The 22,024-nt window shown below is 36.4% G+C and overlaps 1 protein-coding gene across 11 annotated transcripts in view; it reads right to left on the bottom strand.

The window, feature by feature from the left end:
• Nucleotides 1-22,024, bottom strand: part of PTPRK (protein tyrosine phosphatase receptor type K) — a 514,767-nt gene that overhangs the window by 238,058 nt on the left and 254,685 nt on the right. For all 11 annotated transcript variants that reach the window (XM_070496694.1, XM_044753877.2, XM_044753876.2 and 8 more), the window contains exons 4-5: nucleotides 13,458-13,539; nucleotides 11,189-11,304 (exon numbers count right to left, since the gene is read on the bottom strand). In XM_070496694.1, the coding sequence (XP_070352795.1) occupies nucleotides 11,189-11,304; nucleotides 13,458-13,539 (198 nt within the window). The remainder of the gene's footprint in view (nucleotides 1-11,188; nucleotides 11,305-13,457; nucleotides 13,540-22,024) is intronic.

The raw sequence follows: 22,024 nt of genomic DNA on the forward strand, positions 1-22,024 counted from the left end.
CTTCTGGCTGGTCTAAGAATTAAATTGACATGAGACAAAATAACAGGAGAAATATCAGGCAAAGCTTTATAACATGTATACATGGGAAAACCCCAAGGAAAGTGGAGCAACTCAGGCAGAACGGCCAAAGTCACTACCTTAAATATCATTTTCAGCTAAAGACAAATTGGCTGCTTGCTTCAAAGTGCACTGGAGAAAGTGGGGAATGTAAAGAATGTGAGTTTACAATTATAAAACTACACAATTCATAGTAAGAGGGAAGTTGAGTAGAGCAAGGAGGCCAATGTATTAAACCATTACATCTGGGAGATTTTGAGAACTTGGTGGCAGTAGCATTGTTTTTCACTCTTTTTGAATCTGCTACATAAAAACAGACAGGACGACAAGAGAGAGTAAGGAAAGAGAAGGTCCAGACCAAATGAAGGTGAAAACAAAGAAATTCCAGAAAGCAAGCAGCCATACTTTTAAAGGTAACTCAAAGCAACAGAAGAGGGATTCTGTGAAATCAGGAATGCTCCCCTGAACCCCACCTCATTTTAAAATTTTGAGAAAACTTATTTCACTTAAAAATAAACAACTTAACAGCATCAAGGTCAAATCCAATCTAAAGTTACTCTAAGTTTAACAGAGACTAAGGAGCAGAGTACAATCCCTAACGTCAATGAAAATAAGTCAGAAGAATATGTCCACAAAAGAGATCAAAACTGGAACCTAATATTTCAAGAAAAGCTAAAATATACTAAGAAAATTATTCCTGACATGAAAGAACAATACAAATTTGAATTGATAAAACTGATAAAGGAGGAGACAAAACTTAAGAAAAATTAGAAATGAAAGAAAACATCATCTTAGAAACTGTGATTAACAAGAGCGAATAAATTCAACATATGATGTCTTAAGCAAAACAGAATGTGAAAAACAGAGACCATTTTAATTTAAAAAATAGGGAGAACAAGAAGTATTTGAGAGAAAGTGACTAATAATGATGACACACAAAGATGAAACAGAGATAACGGAAGTCCATACAGAAGCAAGGGAACAGAAAAAGTACTAAAGTTTTAATTAAAAAAAGAACTTTCAAAGATTAAAAAAAGTTATAAAATACATAATAGAAGAACACACTGCATACCTGAGCATAGTAACCCAGAAGGACCCACAGTGATACATATTCTGATAAGACTAGAATCTTTAAAGAAAAAAAGAAACACTTTCAATAGCTAGAAAAAGCAGGTAGATGATTTATAAGGAAAAGTAAATTTATCATCAGACTTTGACAGGAAGGCTTTATGCCAGAAGAAAATGATGTAACATATTTAAGTTACTCAAGGAAAGAAAATGTGAATGAAAGATGTTATATCCTACAAAACTGACTTAAGAATCAAAGGCACAAATAAACTATTATCCACACCCAAGAACTCAGGGGAAATTAATTCCACGAGCTATTTCTGAGGAATCTACTGGACAATGAGTTTCAGACAACTAAAATTACTAGGAAGACATGACATATGGACTGATGATGAACGTTAAAACATAGCTATACATAGAATTAACACTAAATAAGGGCAAAGTGGGAGAGAGTACAGAATACAATGGCTATATACTAACAGTGGAGATGTGGTACAAGCATTCAAAATCACATGAGATTTAAAAACATAAGTAATTATGGGGTATTCTAATTCTCTCTTCCCTTGTGTCATGGAGAACCAAGAATATTAGAGTGGAAAAAAGAAGATATAACTGACAAACCATAACAAAGAAAATATTAAGTGAAAATCTTTAGGCTTGAATTTGCAATATCAATATGAATTCATAGGTATTTTATCTTTAAATATATATATGTTTTTCTTAGTTCTGTTCACTGAAAAGGTCTAGCAATGAGTACCCCACCTCAGCATCCACATGATGGTCCTGAAATACAATTTCTCACTAAAACGAAAGAGGGTGCCAGGTCTGGTGAAGAAAACGTACAAGATGACACTAGAACATCGCACAAAACCAGAAAGCAAAAAAGCTTCAAAAACTACTGAAATCATGTCTAAAGGACTCTGAAGAGGCTCCCACTGGCCAAAGATGAGATAATATGAGTTTTAATAATAGTAATAATTGCACTGAAATGAAGTCCATCAAATATGTTTAACTCCATGAGTTCACAATATTTTAAAAAATAAGAATCAGTCACCTTTGGAGGATGATAGGAAACCACCTCATTATATTAAAAACTAGCAAATAAAGCAAAGATTTGAGCATTTATCTTCCCTTTCCTTAATGAACTGTCACTGGGTAGCCAATTAGTAGGCAAGGAGAAGTATCTTTTCATTAACTAAACAAACGCAAAAGAAAGAATATCACAATTTACAGCCTCCAGGAATGAATATTGGCATTAAGTATCAATGGCTACCAAGATCACAAAAAGAAAGACAAGACATTTTGTGCCTCCTGTAATCACACCAAATACCACCTCTAGTGTTGCCAAAGGATCAAACTTGACTCTGCTTCTGGCTGCCAATTTGCAGGAAATTCAGAGGAACATGTTGAACTAGAAAAGGGTATTTGTATGCGATGAGTAAAATGCAGACTAGGAAATGACAAGTCAAATGGCCTGGGTTCCTCAACAGAGAAATTGTGAGGGAAAGAAAGGGACAGAGGACAAACCCATCGATTAAAAGAGACTTTAAAAGATATGTTTTAAAAAGACAGATGAGACCAATCTATAGTGTGTAGGGGCATACATCTAAGTTGAAAAAACTGAAAAAAACATACACGGGCTAAGAGTCATGGTCATTGTTATTTGCAGGGGTAGGGAGATGCCCCAGTTATGACTGGGATGGAGCATTTGTAAGGAGCCTCTAGGATGGCTGGCAAGTCTCTTTCCTGACCTGGGTGGTATGCACCTTATGAAAATTCATTGAGTCATTGTTTTCATTTTGGGGTAGCGTTTTATATCTATGTTTTATATTGCAATAAAGTGATTTTATAAATATTAGATCTTTATATCAGACTGCTTTTCATAAAGAAGAAATTCAACCTGCTGCCAGAGCCCCCATGTTGTAACACTGATCACAGCTCAATGGAAAGTTAAGTGCTTGACGTGACACATCTGGAAAACACTGAAAGGGCAGCTCTGTGAACAGCAGAAGAGTGCATTATTCTTGCAGAGAAAAGCAGTAAACTGTTATTTATAGATATCGATAAGAAGAAATCCTTGAGCTTCTATGACTGTCAGGCTTTACAGTCATGCTCCAGGGATAGATAAGGAAGATAGAGAATATTTCACACATTATTCATCTATAATCAATTATGTAATCTGTAGACAACAAACTCAGAGTTTATGAATTATTGAAGAAAAAAATAACACCCTATATTTTTAAGGCATTGAGCTCTTCACATAAAGACAACCAAAATGACCTCAGGAATATTTAACAATCCTAAAAATTAAATATGATTAAACTTTCTGATGCTCATTGTTACAAACATACATGCAAAACACCAAAGGTAGAAGACAAACATTATAATCCGTGATACTTGGTCAGTGATGTTAATTCAAGACCAATGATCATAATTCTTTACATGAAGCCATGAAGGAAGAATATAATGCCATGCACTTGAATAAACCAACATCCTGAAGAAAAACAGGACTGACAAGAGTGATAGCTATTAGCTACCAAACAGAACAGTGGCTCTTAAGTAGAGCAGAATTAACTGTAAATCAGCATATACACAAAAAAAATCACTACCGCTTAAACTGCTTAAACTAAGGATAAACAGAGAAAATTAGAATTAAATAGCAGGCTAGTGTTCATCTATCAGTTTTACTCAAGAGCAGTTTACAAGTCAGGAAAGCACAAGAGACATGGTTAGCACTCCTCTCTGACATTACTCCCATTCTGTGAGCCACAAGGAACAGAAGCCGAGACAGAAAGCGCCAATAGCCCTCCCATAGATTAATTCTCCTAAGTGATACCCAGGACCACTCAGGAGTATAATTTGGCCATAAGCTTCACACTGTCTTGGTAAACTTTTATTAAGGCTAAAAAGAGCCGAAAGGAAAGGGGATGTCTCCCCATCTTTCATTCTAATTTAAGATAATTTATATGCAATTATGAAGATAGAAAGGAAAAAAGTAAATAAATGGATCTAACAGACAAATTAGTTCCAAGACAGAAAATGAGAAAACAAACTCATTGACTTTACACAGGCTTTACAAAATAAGCTTTTGAGGAAATTCAGAAAGCTGTTTCTATTGTTTCGTTCTCACATCTTCCCAAATTCCTTCAACTGGTACCAATCAGATTCAAAATTCTATTGTCTTCTTTCATTTGGCCCTCTCCTTCCCTACTCACATATCTTCCAAATCCACCAGCACTGACCAGTCCCAAGCCTTCACTATTTGATGTCTGTATTGCCAACAGTAGTTTTGTCTCCATCATGGCCTAGTCCCAACCCTGCCTTAAACTATATTACCTCTGCTATCTATTTTGAACCTTCCACTTCAATAAGATCCATCTCGTAATGTTCCTATACCACCCTGATGCGTACACTAATCTGCAATGATAACCATGCCCACTTAATCTTTGCGTATTCAAGTCCTTTTTATGTCCCTCAAAGACTCAATCAAATCTTCCTTAATTATTTCAGCAAACACTCCATTCTGTCTTGCTCTCTCTCAACTCTGAAATAGTAGAGTGCTTAGATTCTATATGGTCTTTTCTTACGCAATTGTAGAAGCATCTCTCAGGGCTGCAAGGATCTTAAAAAGCATTCAGCCCCACGCTTTTACGTCCTCTACATCTCTAGCAAGTGCTTATCCAGATTATGCTTGGGTACTTCTACTAATTGTAATTTTACTACCTCCTGGAGTAGCTCACTCTAGGTTTCAACAGCCCTACAATTACGAAGTTCTTTCTTATTATCAGCTTATATCTCCCACCAAATTGCTTCAAACCATTAGTTCTTATTGTGCTTTAGCATCTATAGAGAACAAATTAAATCCCTTTTTTATATTCCCAATTTTCTAAGATTTTAAGAAATTTATCCAGTCTCCCACAAATCTCAAGATATATTTATAATATATCCTTTTAGACATTCTGACATCTTTTCTTCAACTTTATTCACTGTCCTGGTAATTATATACTGCCTTTTGTTATTTGAATATTTTAGATATATGTCAGATACTCTTAAAGCTAATGACCTAGAAAAATCTCACAAGTTTGACCAAGTCTAGACATTAGGACAATTTTCCCTATACCTTAGCCCTGTATTTCTTTTATCTCATGGTATCCCATGTGAGCTGATCATACATTACATGCTTAATCAATTTAACTTTGAAAAATTCCTCTCGAATTGTTTTCAATGGATTCTCCACCACAAACTGTATGTTTCTAGGCATAGATTAATTTCTTCCAAGAACTTTCCTTCATTATAATAAATGCAGAATTACCAGAATTTTTTCTCAACAAGAGACAGTATCAGAGATAGCAAAATCTCTTGTGGAAATCAAATATGCTTCAAACACCCAGGTGCTTCATATGATGGTATAAATAGGCACGGGAAAATACTATAGCACGGGGCATCAGAAGGAGCTCTGTTAGCAGTGACTGGATGGCATTTGACACAGTGCAGTAATATATTTCATCAGTTAATCTTTTTTACTTTTAAATTAACACATTCTTTTAAAAATTATGCTTCAGATTTCTACCGTCCCATGATGATGTTCACAGGTAGTAAAGGAACAAGGCTACGACATTTGCTTGGACAGATAAAACTCTATGTGACCAGAAGTTTCAGACCAACCATTTTCTTTGACCCTCAGCTGACAACAGCTGGTACTGGAAGAGGTCGGCCTCTCTCTGGTTGTTTTTTTTAGAGCAATTTGCATCTCATTTTACTAATTTTACTCTCCAATTATTACTCTCAATCCATTGCTTAAATTATCGATTGCTCCACAAGGAATGACATTTCGTTTGGCCGAGAAACTAGCCGTATCACACTACATTAGCGGTGACCAGCTTCACGAACGGCAAAGTGGTGGCTGACTTTCCTGTTTTGGCAGCCCCACTGAGGAGGCACAGTGCCAGCACCTGCGGCAATTGCTGACAGATTGGCCCAATTGCCACAGCTTTGATGGCAATCTGCATAGGATTACCAGTCACACATTAAACAGCCTCGTCTCAATTTACCAAAACAAATGGTGCCACCAAAGCTCTCCACACAATTCCCTACATTCAACCACTCCACCGTTGAATTTCTCTGTCCAATCCAATGATGCATGCCCGCCAAGCTCTGTAATGATGGATGGAGTCATTAGCATTTTAGTTTCTACACTGAACCTGAAGCCAAAGCATATGGTCTGACAGATGTTCCAGCAATGGGCTCTATTTGATTTGCCATACAGGTGTCCACTTATACTGGCCCTTCATGAAAGAACACTAATTTGTAAGTTACAGTCCAACCCCTGCTTCAACTCTTTCACATTCCCAAAAGTTATAATATGTTCTGATGACAGAACACTCAGAACATGCTTGCATCTATATTTCAGCTTAAACTCATGATTAAAAATTACCTCTGAACCGGGGCTGGCCCCGTGGCCGAGTGGTTAAGTTCGCGCGCTCCGCTGCAGGCGGCCCAGTGTTTCGTTGGTTCGAATCCTGGGCGCGGACATGTCACTGCTCATCAGACCACGCTGAGGCAGCGTCCCACATGCCACAACTAGAAGGACCCACAACAAAGAATACACTACTATGTACCGGGGGGCTTTGGGGAGAAAAAGGAAATAATAAAATCTTTAAAAAAAAAAAAATTACCTCTGAACCTAATCAAATCACTTCAAATGGCCAAGAAGGACAAAAATGCAGGTAATGTTTATAGGTTACTGCCATCTATAGCTTGATTAGTACTGCCAGTAATTTGGTTATTTGATAAAATGTTTCATATACTCACTTTTTCTCTCATTCGTGGTGTATTGAGGTAAACTTCATATTCAGTGAACTTGACAGACCTTAACTTCTCTCAAACACACTTACATCTATAGACCCAACACGGCAATAAACATATATGACATTTACATTACCTCAGAAATTCTCCCCCTGCCCACTTCCAGTCTACCCTCATCCCCCACAGGCAAATACTGTTCAGATTTTTCTCACCATAGATTTTGTCTCTCCTGGAACTTAACATAAATGGAATCATACAAGATGCACTCTTTTCTGTCTGTCCTCTTTCTGAAAACAAAATGTTGCTGAGATGCACCCATGCCAGCGCATGTATCACTCATTCCTCGTTATTGCTGAGTAGCACTCCATTGCTTGACTGAACCACAAATTGTTTATCCATTCTCCTGCTAACGCACATTTGGAATCTTTACAATTATAGGTTATTATGAGTGATAAACATTCTTGCACAAATTTTTTTTATGAGCACATGCCTTTATTTCTCTTGGGTAAATACTTAGGAGTAGAACTGCTGTGTCGTATGTTAATTGTTGGCTTATATATTTACTTTTTCCTGTCATCACTTTATCTACTGTTCACTCTCGTAAGAATAAAGAGAACGACTAAAATTTTTAACCTACAAAAACTAGATAACCTAATTTTTCTTTTTCCTCTGAGAAAATTACCTCATCAGAACTATAACCAGCTGTTTATATTATTTTACTTGGTAATATAATCAGTATAAATTATACATTAAATTTCACTTGTGATCTTATTTCCTATAACCTGTGCTTTACCCTAGCCTTCAGTTATGAACTATAAATTCTCCACCATTGGGAGTTCCTTAGGGACACAAAATGGCTTAGTTCTAAAATTTGTAAGAATTGAAAAACATCTACTCACGTGGGAAAAAACTGCAAATCCTAAGTTGACCAAAAACTGTTAAGTGTTTATATCTAGATACACGCTACTTCGTTGAGCTTTATGATAGAAAGGGAATTTGGAAATGCTCTAAGAGCAACTGAAGACTCTATTCCCTTATCCAACATGAATGAACTGCATAACACACTTGTTAAAACTATGTTCAGAAAGGCTCATGATTTCACCACATTTCTAGTTTGCTGACACTCAACAGATTTCTGAAAACGTTCATCCATGTTGTTTTATGTATCAGTAGTTCACTCAGCATATACGAGGAGGTTAATTTGGATTATATATTTTGTCACTGTTTCCTAAATGTCTAGAGTGAATGAACTACTTCCAAGACTATAATTACACAATCTGAGATCTTACAGGAAAGAACACTCCCTAAAGAGACATCCAGAATCACTATGATATGCTATATAAGGTATCCTAGATAGTTCAAGTAACTTCTTTGCTTTTTTTGTGCTCCAGTTTTTAATTTACCTAATTTGTATGTTATTTTAAACAACAGAAATGGTTGAAATATGAATTGCAAGCTAAAGACAATAAACAAGTGAGAGAATTTAGTCTCTAAATGTATTTCCATACATAAATTATTCTAAATATCAAATACTATTAGCTATAACGGTCAGTTTCTTTCATAGCAGTTGTCCTGTATCATTTTTCCTTTAACATGGAAAATTGGCTGCTTTTCTAGTTTTTGTTATTTTATCCCACAGTTAGACAACATTTTACCAACTGAAGCACAATGCTGTATAATGTAAGTGATTTGGAGGACACAAAAAGTTGATCGCCATTTTTTACTTCATTATTTCATTACTTCTGTGATAAGATGCAGTGGCCTTTCACTGAGCTGCTTCGAGTACATTCATTCTCAGTACTGTCAGCAGGTATTTTAAACAGTTGTTCTCACAATGATACTTAATTCAACGGACAATTTTTTCCCATACAGAACTAACGACATAAAAATTATACATTCTTCCATCAAACAAAAAAGGTAGTCAAGGCCATGTTTCAGGCCATTAAAAATAATTTAAAGACCTAATTTAGCAGCTTATAGCTGAAAGGGATTTTAGTCTCTATCCAACATGTCCTCTTATAGATAAGGAAATTGAGGCCCAGAAGAGTTCAATGAAATGTCTAAACTCACACAACTAACTGGGTTAAGTAAGGTTAGAATTAAGATGGGCCTCCTGATTTCCAGGAAGTTATTCTACACCAAGTAAACATGACCTGATGTCTACTCCTATGAGGTGGCTTGTAGATTCAGTGTGGAAGCAAGATTCTTCCTGCTTTCAGCAAAAGATGGATTAAGTTTTTTAAGTCACTGACCACTTTCTGGTTGACTCATTCTACATATGTATAATAACCAGTCTTATTCATTTGAAAACATCCCTAAAATAAGTAATTGATAGTTTTCAATATTTCTTAAACATGGAGAAGACTCTTTAAGAGAATAAGTTAACGGAAGTGGTATTATTGAAAAAGGTAGGAAGGCCTTTTAATGAATAAGGCGAATATGTAAACTGCTGAGAAATTGTGCAATCTCAATGTCAAAATAGAACAGAAATACACAAATTCACCTTGGCAAATATAAAGACAGGGAAGAATAGAAAAAAGAAAGCAGAATAGAAGTCTCACAGAATATTTTTCTCCCTCATGTTTGTTTGAAAAATGGCAGGAGAAAAATATTAAGAAACCATTGTGCAATGAGCCAATCTACGAAGTAGGAAACAAACAACAAATAAGCAGTTTTTTGACTGCAACCCACTCAGACCTGCAGGGCCAGAAAGTCTTTGTCGCCACGAGGCAGCTGCTGTCTGAGTACACAAAACCCTTTTGATTTCAATGTCACATTACATCCTGGGGCATAAAACCAGGGGCAGACCGCAGAGCCTCTGGTTTTCCAAGACAAAACTATATGGATCACAACGAAAGTCAAATGTTCCTACCTAATGAAAAATAATTAGCAAAATAATTAGAAAATATGCCTAAAAACATTTTAAAACTAATTTATTTAGGCTGAGAGAGAGAAAAAGAAAGAGGGATTCTGACTTGACATTTAGCTGATAAACCAGGCTGCACATTATACAATACACTTTCCACGAATAATAATGTTATATTTCAATATCTGTAGGGGAAATTAGCATAATCACAGAAAAAAAGAGAGGGGCATCATTTCCTTCTCACATATTCAGGATGGTATCCTGATGCCTGCATTTCAAATAAATTATAAAGTAGTGATAATTAGATTTATATGAAATACATCTGCTACAACATCCAATTGGATTGTGAGAATTAGATGAAATAACACAACATCTAGTGAAACATTAGGCATTACATTAGGTATGATTTCGATAATCATTTATTATAATCATTACCCCAACCACCTGCAAACTAATAATTATCCCCAACACTAATTTCACCTCTTTAAAGATATAGTAAAATAAATACTGGTGTCTATGTTCAAGAAACTAAGATAATTTTACAATGATTTTTCCTTTTGGTCTCTGTTGGCATTCTCAGTAATTTAAAATTCCAACTAATTAAATGCCTTTCCTCATCCTGATACGAATAGAACCAAAAATAATAATAATAAAGGTACTCAGAGAATATTATTACTTATTTTCTAGCTTCAAATATTTAGCTCAACAGCCATCTGTCCCAGGTCCTGCCTCGTGGCTTTAGAGCTGCTCTTTGCACATTCTTTAGTCTATTGTTTTCTCTCTGATTCTTTTAAAGCCCTTTATATGCACCATTTACATTTCTCTAAAACATATGCTAAATTGCAATTCATTAAAAATATATTCATTGAGATTTAATACGTGCAAGTCAAATGCCTTGACCTCAGATCTGTGATTAACCCTTATACACAAAAATTCTGAAAAAAAAAATTTAATTTGCTCTCTTCCAATTCACATTTCCAGAACTACTCCCAAAGGTTTCTTAAAATACTTCTAAAAAATTATGAGAGTATGACAGTTTCTCCTTAAACGCTGTGCTCCTGTAAGTTGAATTTTCAAAACATTAAATTAGGAAATTTGCTTGTTTTTCCTATTTCAAATGGATATAGAAAAATGGTTTTTACAGTTCATACATAACATTAGAGAATCAGGTTTCACTAGAAATTAATCCAAATACTTATTAACTATATACTGTTATATTTTTTTCATGTTCCAAAAATGGAAATATCTAAAAGGAATCTGCAGCCAACTAAATGAAACCTACACATAAGACAACTTGTCTCACACACACAAAGAATGAGACCACAAACAGTACATTGGCGACTTTTTTTAAATCAAGGGTACCCATTAGCTCTGCTGCCCACTTGGCCTTACCTGCAGCCATAACTTGTTATGCACAGCATCTCTCCCTGTAGCAATACACTGAAATGTAGCATTCTGCCCTGCATTGACCTCCACGTCCCCCAGACGGAGGAAATGAGGAGATTTATCTGTGGAGGCAGGAAAAAAATTATTTTTTTCACACGAAGAAAACATGCCGGGTTACTTTTTCCCAACACAATAATGTTGTTAATACTTTTACCTTTGGCCAAGACTAATATCATATGGAAGAAAATTGAGTTTTCTTTTTGCTGAAAGATACCATTTCCTCTCTCCCTCTCACAGTTCTTTTTTCAATCGCTCCATTACTTACTGCCCCATAATTGCTAAACTCTGTTCTATACAGAGTGAGCACTCAACAACTCCTGCAGAAAGACCGCCAGAGCATGTTGCATATGGGTGATAATAAAACAATTACCAGTCAAAGCAAGCCAAGGAGATCACATAGGCACAAACCAGAGCATCAGAGAAAAATATAATGAAAACATATAATGATATCTAAAATACCGACATACACATGACCAGTGAACGATTAAGCCACACTTTGAGACATTAGATCTTTCTTTCTTTTTCTTTTATAACTTCAATAGTTACCATCCTCTCATACTTCAAAGGACAAGGGAATATTTTTATTTCTCTCAAATAGAACAACGACTTAACTGTTGTTAATCCACTTCCTATGATTCTCTAACCTTAAGAAATTTACCCAAAAAGGAATATTAGACCAACAAAAAATGATGATTGCAGTCAAAATATGCATGGCTTATATGACTGTCAAACAAGCATGCTCTATAAATACCTTTTAAAACTGAAGCTGTATTCATGTTTTCAACTTTTGAAAGGAAACATAGACAGGAAAAGCTAAGACTCAGTGAGTAAAGAAAGCTCATAGAGGACCACGTCACAATGAAACTGCTGTGGTGCTCAATTCATATTTTTCTAATCTGTTTACTCATGAAAGCCTTTCTTTAACATCTCTTTCAACAAGTGAAAATGAACAGTAGATGGAAACACCGTTCACGTACGCTAATAGATGGAAAGAACTTAGTAAACCACTTGAAATTTGAATGAGATAATTTTGTTCTCTTTTTTCTTAGAATATACCACATGGAATAAATCATTTGACCCTTGCCTACAACATCTTTCTCCAGTTCCTCATCTCAGTAAGCACTTGAGAAAAATGAATGCTCAAACGAGAACATGAGCTAGAACAGTGGTTGTCAAACTGTGAACTCCAGACCCAGACCAGCAGCATCAGCATCACCTAGGAACTTCTTAGAAACGCAAATTGTCAGACCCCACCACAGAAGTATTGAGTCAGAACCAGGGGAGGGATGGAGCAATCTGTGATTTGCCACAACCTGAAGGTGATTCTGATCAGGCTAGGGTGTGGCAACCACTCAGGAGGAGCACAAGCCGTGCCCACCGCCACCCACCCACTCCCCCCTCAACCCCACCCTTACCCCAGCTGCAATGGTGCCCCCACGCACGCTGCTTACAATGTGTTAGAGAATTTCTACCAGGAGAATTACTGAACAGATAATCCAGAATTCATGGGCTCTATAAAATGCTGCTGTTGGGAAATACAGGTAAAGTTTGAATTTACACCAGCTGTTTTCTGCCTGGCTCTACTGAACGCATGCAATAATTGTCTTTCAGGGAATGTGATGTAAACACAAACACTCACGCCATCTGAAGACCAACCAATGTGCATCTAAGGACATAACAGAACTATGTAAACCAAGCTTCTTGTTTTGTTTGCTTTCTATTGTTTTGTTGTCTAATATGGATTAACCAAACTTTTATTATTAAAAAAATTAGTCCTAAATTTGGAATAAGGTGAACTAGTTCATTCTCTTCATTTCACTCCAACTTGCAACTTCGCAGATCACATAAGTTACTGAGGCTTCTTTTGATTTTCCTTTCCGTTAAACTCTGATTTGTTATTCTTTGCTTTCCTAGACAATTTAATAATACCAAAAAGATGGAACAAGTCCTACCCAGAATTTCATTTACATTTGTATTTTGTTCTCAGTAATTGAACAATTTAAATGAATCCTTTAATGTGTGAACAATTAGTTGCAAGTCTGAAAAATATTTGATTCAAAAACCACAAATATTTCAGTATTCTTTTAAAATTGAACAGAAGGCTAAGAGTCACAACAACAAAGAGAGAGCAATGACCAAGTAATAAACAGTCACTGCCAATATAAGACACGTGTTGAAAGGACACAGAAAAATACAATTCTTAATCACAACCTACCACAAGGATAACTCAGCACTTGGATGTCATCAATGGCAATATAACCGCTTCTGCCTCCTGAGACTTCAGCTTCAAATATCACCTGTCAGGAAGAAATAGGAAACATTTACAACAATCATTTTTAAGAAATTCTCACAGTGGAAGAAGAATAGCTATAATACAATTAAAAAAGTTAAATTTGATTTCTGTCCCGTAAGAATTAAAAGTTTATCTTATAACGTAGAGTAATTTCCTAAACCTTGTACAAGTAAACCAAAGAATTTTTTTTTGAAGAGCAATTAAATTACTGAGGTCAAGCAACTCTTACTAAATTTTTTAAGCAACTACTATTATGTGGTGTTAGATTTCCTGAATGGGCAATACATAGGCAGAAGAAATAGGCAGATACAGCAAAGCTCATATTCCTAAATTTTCTCTTACTGATTTTCTCCATTTTTGTTATTTATTTAACATATGTTGAGCATCTTCAATGTGCCAAGCAGTGCTCTAACCAGTGAAGACATCAAACGAATAAGAAAATAATCTGAGCTTTTAAAGAGCTGAATTTTCAAAGACAGAAGTCATCAGATAGATTGGTGGTATTCCAGGCAAAAGGAATAATAATACTCCAAGGAATAGAATAGAGCTGCATGTTTGGGGAACTAAGTATGGCTACAAATGCTCAAAAAGGGAGAGATGAGGTTAGATGGGCATGGAAGGCTTTAAGTATCCTGGGAGTGAAGTCAGGAGCATATCCTGTCAATAGTTCCACATTAACAAATACTAAACAAACAAAAATTTCCACGTTCAAATATGAGCTCACATTAGAGTTTTGTTGTTGCAGTCAATAGCAGAACTTCATATAGCATTTCTTTTAACACATAACGTGTGCTGTGACTTTTCAAGACAAAATAGATGTAGCATGCCGCATTTCAACATTTTATTTGACTACGGGCTCCTTTATTAGTGGACATAGATTATTTTTGGAGTATTTTGCAAAGCGTTTTAGGAAATGCAATCGAAGTTGATACTTAAAGTAGGAATATTATATAATCAAAGCGGTCTTTTAGAAATATATTTGTGGGGCCGGCCCGGTGGCATAGTGGTTAAGTCTATGCGCTCAACTTCAACAGCCCATAGTTCACAGGCTTGGATCCCAGATGTGGACCCACACAACACTCATCAAGCCATGCTTTGGTGGCATCCCACATAACGAAAGAGAAGAAGATTGGCACAGGTGTTAGCTCAGTGCCAATCTTCCTCACATAAAATTATATATATATATATATGAGTCTGTAAGGTGGAGAATGGCCTAAAAGAAGATAAGACTGGAAATAGACAGTTAGACTGGAAATAGTCAGGGACTATGCTAGTAGCAGTGGGAACAGAGAGATGAGAAGAAAAAGGAGAAGTAAAAAATAATGCTAGGAATATAGACAAAATAGAACTTATTGACTCATTAATTGTGGCGAAATATAGGACAATTCTGACTCCTGGCTTGGGCGACTAGGAGGAGGATGCTATCAGGATCCCTAGCCAAGTCTAGTGATACAGAAAATGCTACAAATATGAGGGAGAAGATAACTAAGTACATTTCAGACAGTTCAAAGTTGATTTGCCTAGGATACATATGGGGCAAACGCTTAGGAGACAACTAGACAGATACATCTGGAAGAGAAGGAATGGGTCTAAAATAAAACTAGCGATTTGGAAAGCAGCAGCACGGAAATGAGAAAGCTCTATATTTGGAAGTTAAGGTGAGAGGTGAGTAAGATGGCATAGGAACATAAAGAAGGAAAAAACCACTGAAATGGAAGGCAAGAGGACAGTCATCCTCTGTCTTCCTCTGTAAAGCCCAAAAAGCACAATTTGGACATAATAGTCAAGGAAGGAAGAGAAGTATCAGGAGACTTTGGTAGGTCAACATTCCCACCTTAGAAAAGGCCAGGTAAATTACAATACCAATTTAAAAAATGTAATTTAAAAACATTGGATGTCTGCATAAAAAATGGCTTGGAGATGAAGCCAAATTTGAGGAGGACAGAGTCTCTCCAGTGTGAGTAAGTAGCAGTATCATCAGCATGACATCCTCCCCATTCTCACACCATACGCCTACATCCGCCCCAAAGTCAATGACAACGGGACACAGTAGGCTGGGTGGATGGTTCATCTCCCATCCATCCACTCCCATCATAAACTTTCTCCAGTGTTACTTTTTTTCTACTTCAAATTGCCCTTTATGTCTACTGATTTCACTGGAATAAGCTGAAGCTAAGAAATAGGAGAATGGGGTCTCTCTGGGAAGAGACATGCTGCATGATGCAAATATGGCTAATCTATGAACACAGAAATAAATATATGCATATATGTGTGTGCACATGTGACTTACATTTCATATAAATGTATTTGATATGAAAACAAGTGTCACGTCACTTTCTAAATATAGGAACAAAGGCTTAACAAGAAATAGAGGAGAGAATCAGAGACTTTAAATAATGTATAACTTCAAGCAACTGAGGTATAGGCCACTCTCTTGGGGGTGAGAAAACTTGGGTTTGACTCCCAACTCTCCTGTTTACGAATTCTAGAGCAAATCGCATAACCTTTTAGAGCCAAGTTCCAACTCCATAGTATGAATCTAACACAGCTTTCGTTACAAAGTTTTATGAGGTTTAAACAGAAGCATATCTAAAAGTGCTACAGAAACCAAAAGGTAAGATTATCAGTATTGTCAGGATGTGAGATTTGTAGAGGTGGATCCCAGGAAAAGAAGTTTGATTTGCTTGAATGGTGGGTCAAGGAAAAGGAAGATATAGTAAGAAAAAGTGGGAAGATCATTTAAAAATTGTTTTCATTCGTATGACTAGACCACGAGTCTATACATGTAATTAATAAATGTTAGTTATTTCAGTTTTGTTGCAGTCAGCATTAATTAAATTATTTTAATTTCTAGGCTTCTCTTAGTTTTACTTTCTTGAACTGTTTAACTTCCTTTATTTCATATACGGGATAAATTTAAACAAGTTTACTATACCCCTGAGAAAAAGTTTCTTATTTGCTCACCTAAATGGAGCTTTATTCTGGACAATAAATTTAGGTCTTGATTTAAAAGCAGCAAAAACAATCAGTTCTTTATTAAAGAAAAAAAAATGCGTCTCTTTCTTAGTGATCTCATTTTCCCTGCTAAGTGTTGTCTTTGCCTCATTAACAAGAGGTAGAGGAAATTTCGAAGATCAGATTCCTCTACAGCTAAGATCTAATCAGCTTTATCACTTCAACAGAGCCTTCACCTTGTAAGGCTTTTGTGTCCAGTCAGGGGAAACAAATCTCAGTGGCTGTATTGCACAAAGCTTGCCTGGGCTAATGCCCGGGTCAGCTCTAATGCCTGGTGTCAAGTAGTCAACCAGAGCTTCCCAGGAGAAGAGAGCAATGGCAGCCATACCAGAAGTCAACTTTAACCCAGCCAGGAGGCCAGCCTGGGAAGAGAACGAATGGGCTCTGCTTTTCATGCTGTTTTCACTCCACTCCATTACCTGAAATACTGAAGGTGATGATTCTAATCAAATTTCTGCTACTCTAGCAACATTCTTGGATTATTAACTAAATAAGTGAAATAAAGTCAAATTCAAGTAGAGGGAGGAAAGAAAGGCAAACCCTAAAGAACAAGCACAACTTTATACTTTGGCAAACTGAATCAATGACAGGAAGTACCTCATATAATGGAAAGTTGACCTCGAAGTCAGGAAGCCCAGGACCTAGTTGCTGGTCTGCTATCACATGTAACCCAAGCAATTTATTTAACTGCGTCTTCTTGGCCTCATCTAAACAATATTGGCCTTGCGTATATCACAGGTTTGTTGTGAAGACTGAATGGTATATGTGAAATGATTAAATGATATACGAAGTACCCCATAATACAAGATATTACGGATAAGAGAAAAATCTCAAAATATTTTGCACTTAATTTTCTTTCACTATATCATAGTGTTAAAAGTGTAGGCTCCCAAGTCAGATATACATCTAGTTCACATTCTTTAAGTCTAACTTTAACTTATGGAAAAACACGTGTAAAGTTACTTACATAACTTTTAACATGTAAAATCCACACCTCAGTTTATTTTTGTGTAAAAGGAAACTTAGTATCCACCTCAGGGCTACCAGGAGGATTAAATGAGACAATGCACATGAATCATTTAGCACAGCTCCTGGCACACAGTAAGTGTTCCATGTTAATGGGCACCCCTGCCATCATGGGAAGAAAATATCCATAAAGGACACATGCACTAAAGTGAAATTTCTTCCCATTCCCTTCTCTCTTTCATCAAAAACTTAACCCCTGCTCCAAATGGAAAAAATATAGAATAAACTGGTATTTTATTCTCATTAACCTCCTTAAACTTGTGTTTCTGCCATTTGAATTTTTAAACATTGAATGATGCTAATATAAAGTTCAAAGTAAATTACACATTTGCCTTCAAAGAATAAATGTACTAGAATAAAAATCTATTTCTAAATATTCATGTCCAAATTTTGATAATGAATAAAATAGTCATCTGTAACACATAGAAAGATAACTAAGGCTGTGGGTCCATCCATATCAGTGCTGATAAAGCACATTTGTCTACATCTCTCATTACAATGAGAGGCTTTAAAATCAGGAGCTGAGGTGGACTCAAATTTGTGTTCTCAAAGCTTATTCATAGTGCCTGGCACATAGTAGACACGCAACAGAGGGAAGCTGAACAACAACAAAGTATATACACACAAACATACACATATACAAATATATACACAATCTACAATATATGAACAAAGTATGTCACTATCATTAAATACAATTGACTTCTCTCTCTCAAGTAAACTCTAAACATTGGATTCTCAAGGATCCATCTTAGGCCTTCTCTTTTTGCCATACTTTCTACCCTGGTAGGATAAAGAAACATAAGCCTGCAAAATGACAGAGAGGATGGGAGGAAAAAAGTATGTGGAGATATAACAGGGAAATGGAAACTCATGGTGCATAGGTCTGCGCACAGGATCCGAACCCACGAACCCTAGGCCACCAAAGCAGACTGTGCAAACTTAACCACTTAACTAGGCCAGCCCCAACTCTATTATTTTTATAACTTGAAGAAAGAAGGAAAGGATGAGTGAGGATATGAGCAAATTTGTAGGATTGGTAGATAAGGGATTTTCTAGTATATGGCCTCAATTTTCTCAGCTCTAAGAGATAGGCTAGTGAAAAGGAGGGGTGGTTGGAGTTTGGAGAGAATCAAATGGAGAGGAGAATGAGAAAGGGAATTGAACAGAAAAATGTAGCACGATTTCACAGTATTGTGTGTGCATTTGAAGTTGGTGACTATGAATTTCTAGGGATCCCAATCTACCATGAAGTATGATTTTTTTTAAAGAGTTTGATTTAAAGTCCATAAAAAGGAGACAGAAAAAAAAAGTAAGCAAAGAGTTTATGGGAATGGCAAATGTAACAATAAAGATGATGATGAAATCAAATTTTGATATGATAAGCAAGTTGATGAATTGGCAAAAGACAGATGGTTTGATGAACTAGTGCTCCCTATGAGGTTGATGGATGATCCCAGTAAAATGAATAAAGGAGAAGGAGATGAGTTTATGATATAGTCAGATAGTGAGATGTTTACAGGTAAAGTCAGAACACTTGTGAGATATTACAAGATCTGTTTAACCAGAGCAGTGGGTTAAAATAAAGTAGGTGATTTTGGGAGATGAGGCAAAAGAAGGACAGTGGCATTTGGAGATAAGAAGGGGAAGCAACTATCAAGGGACTCTCTTCAGTACAAAGACACTGAAGTCATCAGGATGATGGTGGGCCTTGGGAGTGGACAGAGCAACTCTGACACTAACACTAAAGTTCACTGAACAGAAGAAAATGACTTGGGGTCCAGTGGAAGCCAACAATGAGGATGATGGCATGGTTGAAAGAAAAGAACCTCAAAGGAGCAAGAGTATTTCCTATCCATTGAACTGATCCTAAGTTACATGGGAATTATTATCTGCTCTTGTTAGGGAAGAAGCATCCTCAAGCTAGAGCCACAAACAGAGTATGATTAAAACTACCTGATTAATTGTATAAATAAGTTTTCAAGGTTCCACTCCCCTACTAAAACATAAGCTCATTGAGGGCGGTGATGTCTTACTTCCCACAGCATCACTGAACCACAGGAATTCTGTTGAAAGCTGGGGCTGGAAAGAGTTCCAGTATGTCACAGAAAACAAGTTAATAATATAAGTGGCGTTTAGTTCATAGTTTTGCCTCAAGGGGAAATATGGGATAAGACATTTAGTTCACTTTTACCTAACTTATAAAATTTGTTGACATAATAAAATGACTCCTCCTTGAGAAAGTCCCAGATAACTTTCCCAAGCTAATTTAGAAATCATGAAAACATAATTACTTCCCTTGAATAGTTAAATAGTGCTGTAAGGAATAAATTACTACTTATAGGCCTCAGAAGATCTTATACCGAATAAGTCGAATATCTACGTGGAAGTTTCAAAATCTAGAATCTAGCTTCTTTTCAAATGTGAATATTCTATTTCTGTTCATACTTAAAGATTAACATATAACTGGCAGGCGATAGCAAAAGTCCAACGCACAACTGCCAGTTGCTGTCACTCACTGTAGCTCCTCTCACAGGCGCTGTCAATCGGGAATTCTGCTTTCTCAACGAAGACTCACTGAATGTGTTAGAGAAAAGAAGCTTCTCCCTGTCAGACCTCTGCAAGCCAGGCTGGCTTGCCAACTGACTCCTGGAATAGTTGATCTCTAAGAGTGCAATGCATGAAAATGCCTTCAGTAAAGGCCGTGGGGCTTTGAAAACTAATGAACTCCACAGCCCTTGCCTATCGGTTGCCTACCTGTTTGTGTAGTTCCTGAAGGAGATAAACACCTGCCACTGAAAAAGGTACACAGATAAAATATATAAGCCATGGAAATACTGGTACATTCTTCAGCTTTAAAGCTGCTTGAGAGAGTAATTAGGGGATTCTAATTATATGCTAACTAAATTGGGAAGGCAGTTAAGACATATAATCAAGCCCAAATAGATTTTTCATCTAAAACCCTTTCATATTTCAGATTTTAGCTATCCTTAGCACCTCCATGACTTACAGGTGCATAAGAATTCAAAATCAGTTATTACTTTCCTTAAGATGTCCTGAGATTAAATATGGCCAGTTTCTTAGAAGGATTAGTCCTGTCAAGACTTTACATTAGGACTTTACACTCTGCAGAGAATAATTAAGGTTCCAGAGATTCTAAAATCTACTCTCTGTTACCTGAATATATACAGACTTTTCGTATAGTTATAGGATCTGCCACTCAATAGAAGCTGCTGTATGAGTTTAAATATTCTCTTCTCTTTCATACAAACACACACACATGTACAGTCCTATCTATCCAAACAATTACAATAACATAATGGTGACTTAAGTTGATTTTAGAATGCAAATTCTATGTATAGTGTAGCCAAGAATTCTTAAATAAAATGTCGACGTTACAAAAATATCCTGAGGTTTGGTATTATCAATTGCCTAAGGGAGGAGAGAGATTGCCACATTACCAAACGTGGATGACAATATACTAGGTATATACCAGGTACGCTAGGTATACACTATACTAGGATGACAATATACCAGGTCTGCAATATACTGGGTATACCAAGACCGCACTTGCATGAACAACAAGAGCTTCCATTCAACTGAAACCTTTTTCAGGGTGACATTGTGTGTGCCTGATCAACAACAGAACATGACTCAAAGCACACGCCAGTGTCCACGAAACACTAAAAATGCAGGACCGCAGATCAAAAGGAGAAAATAAAACCTAAGAGATTTCACACAAAAGCAGACTGTACAAAATAAAAGCCCAAAGAAGATGCTTTTCAGAAGGCTCCACAGTGGAATGCAGATGCAAGCACAGTCCATTCCTACACCTGAAATTAGCCCAGGGAGTTGGCTATCTCTAATGTAATCACCAAGAGTATCTAGATCTAAATAAAGGAACTAGCAATAATCACTTTTAGAGCTTATGCTAGAATGTATAAGTTCATAATTCTAGTCCATTAGTTATTTAAATTAATTTTCATTCCTGAAATCTTGTACTTGCAAAAAATTGTCAACGGTCTTTTTACTTTAAATAGATATTGACGTAGGTTAACATGCATTAAAAACACATGATCCATAATGTGGCTAAGAGAGACCCAGACAAACCTTTCATTTCTGAAAACAAATACACTTAAAAGTTGAACCAAAAATAAATAACACTCACAAAATAAACCCAAGAGTTTTCGAGCTCTCTGCACATTCTCTACACCATTAAGATGCCTTTGGGGGAAAAAAGGTATATCTTCCTTTCCCAACAAAGGGTTTGACATTAGCCTTTATGATAATGGAGATACACGCACACATGCACTGCATGCACACACAGCACAGACAAGTGGCCACTGGCATCAAGCACGGCCTGGACTCTGAGTCATAGATCTCAACTTAAATCCCTGTGCTGACCTCATGGGGTCATTGTGAGGATTAAAAGAGACTATACACAATTT

The sequence above is a fragment of the Equus asinus genome, chromosome 24 (assembly GCF_041296235.1).
Source record: "Equus asinus isolate D_3611 breed Donkey chromosome 24, EquAss-T2T_v2, whole genome shotgun sequence".
Lineage (NCBI taxonomy): Eukaryota > Metazoa > Chordata > Mammalia > Perissodactyla > Equidae > Equus > Equus asinus.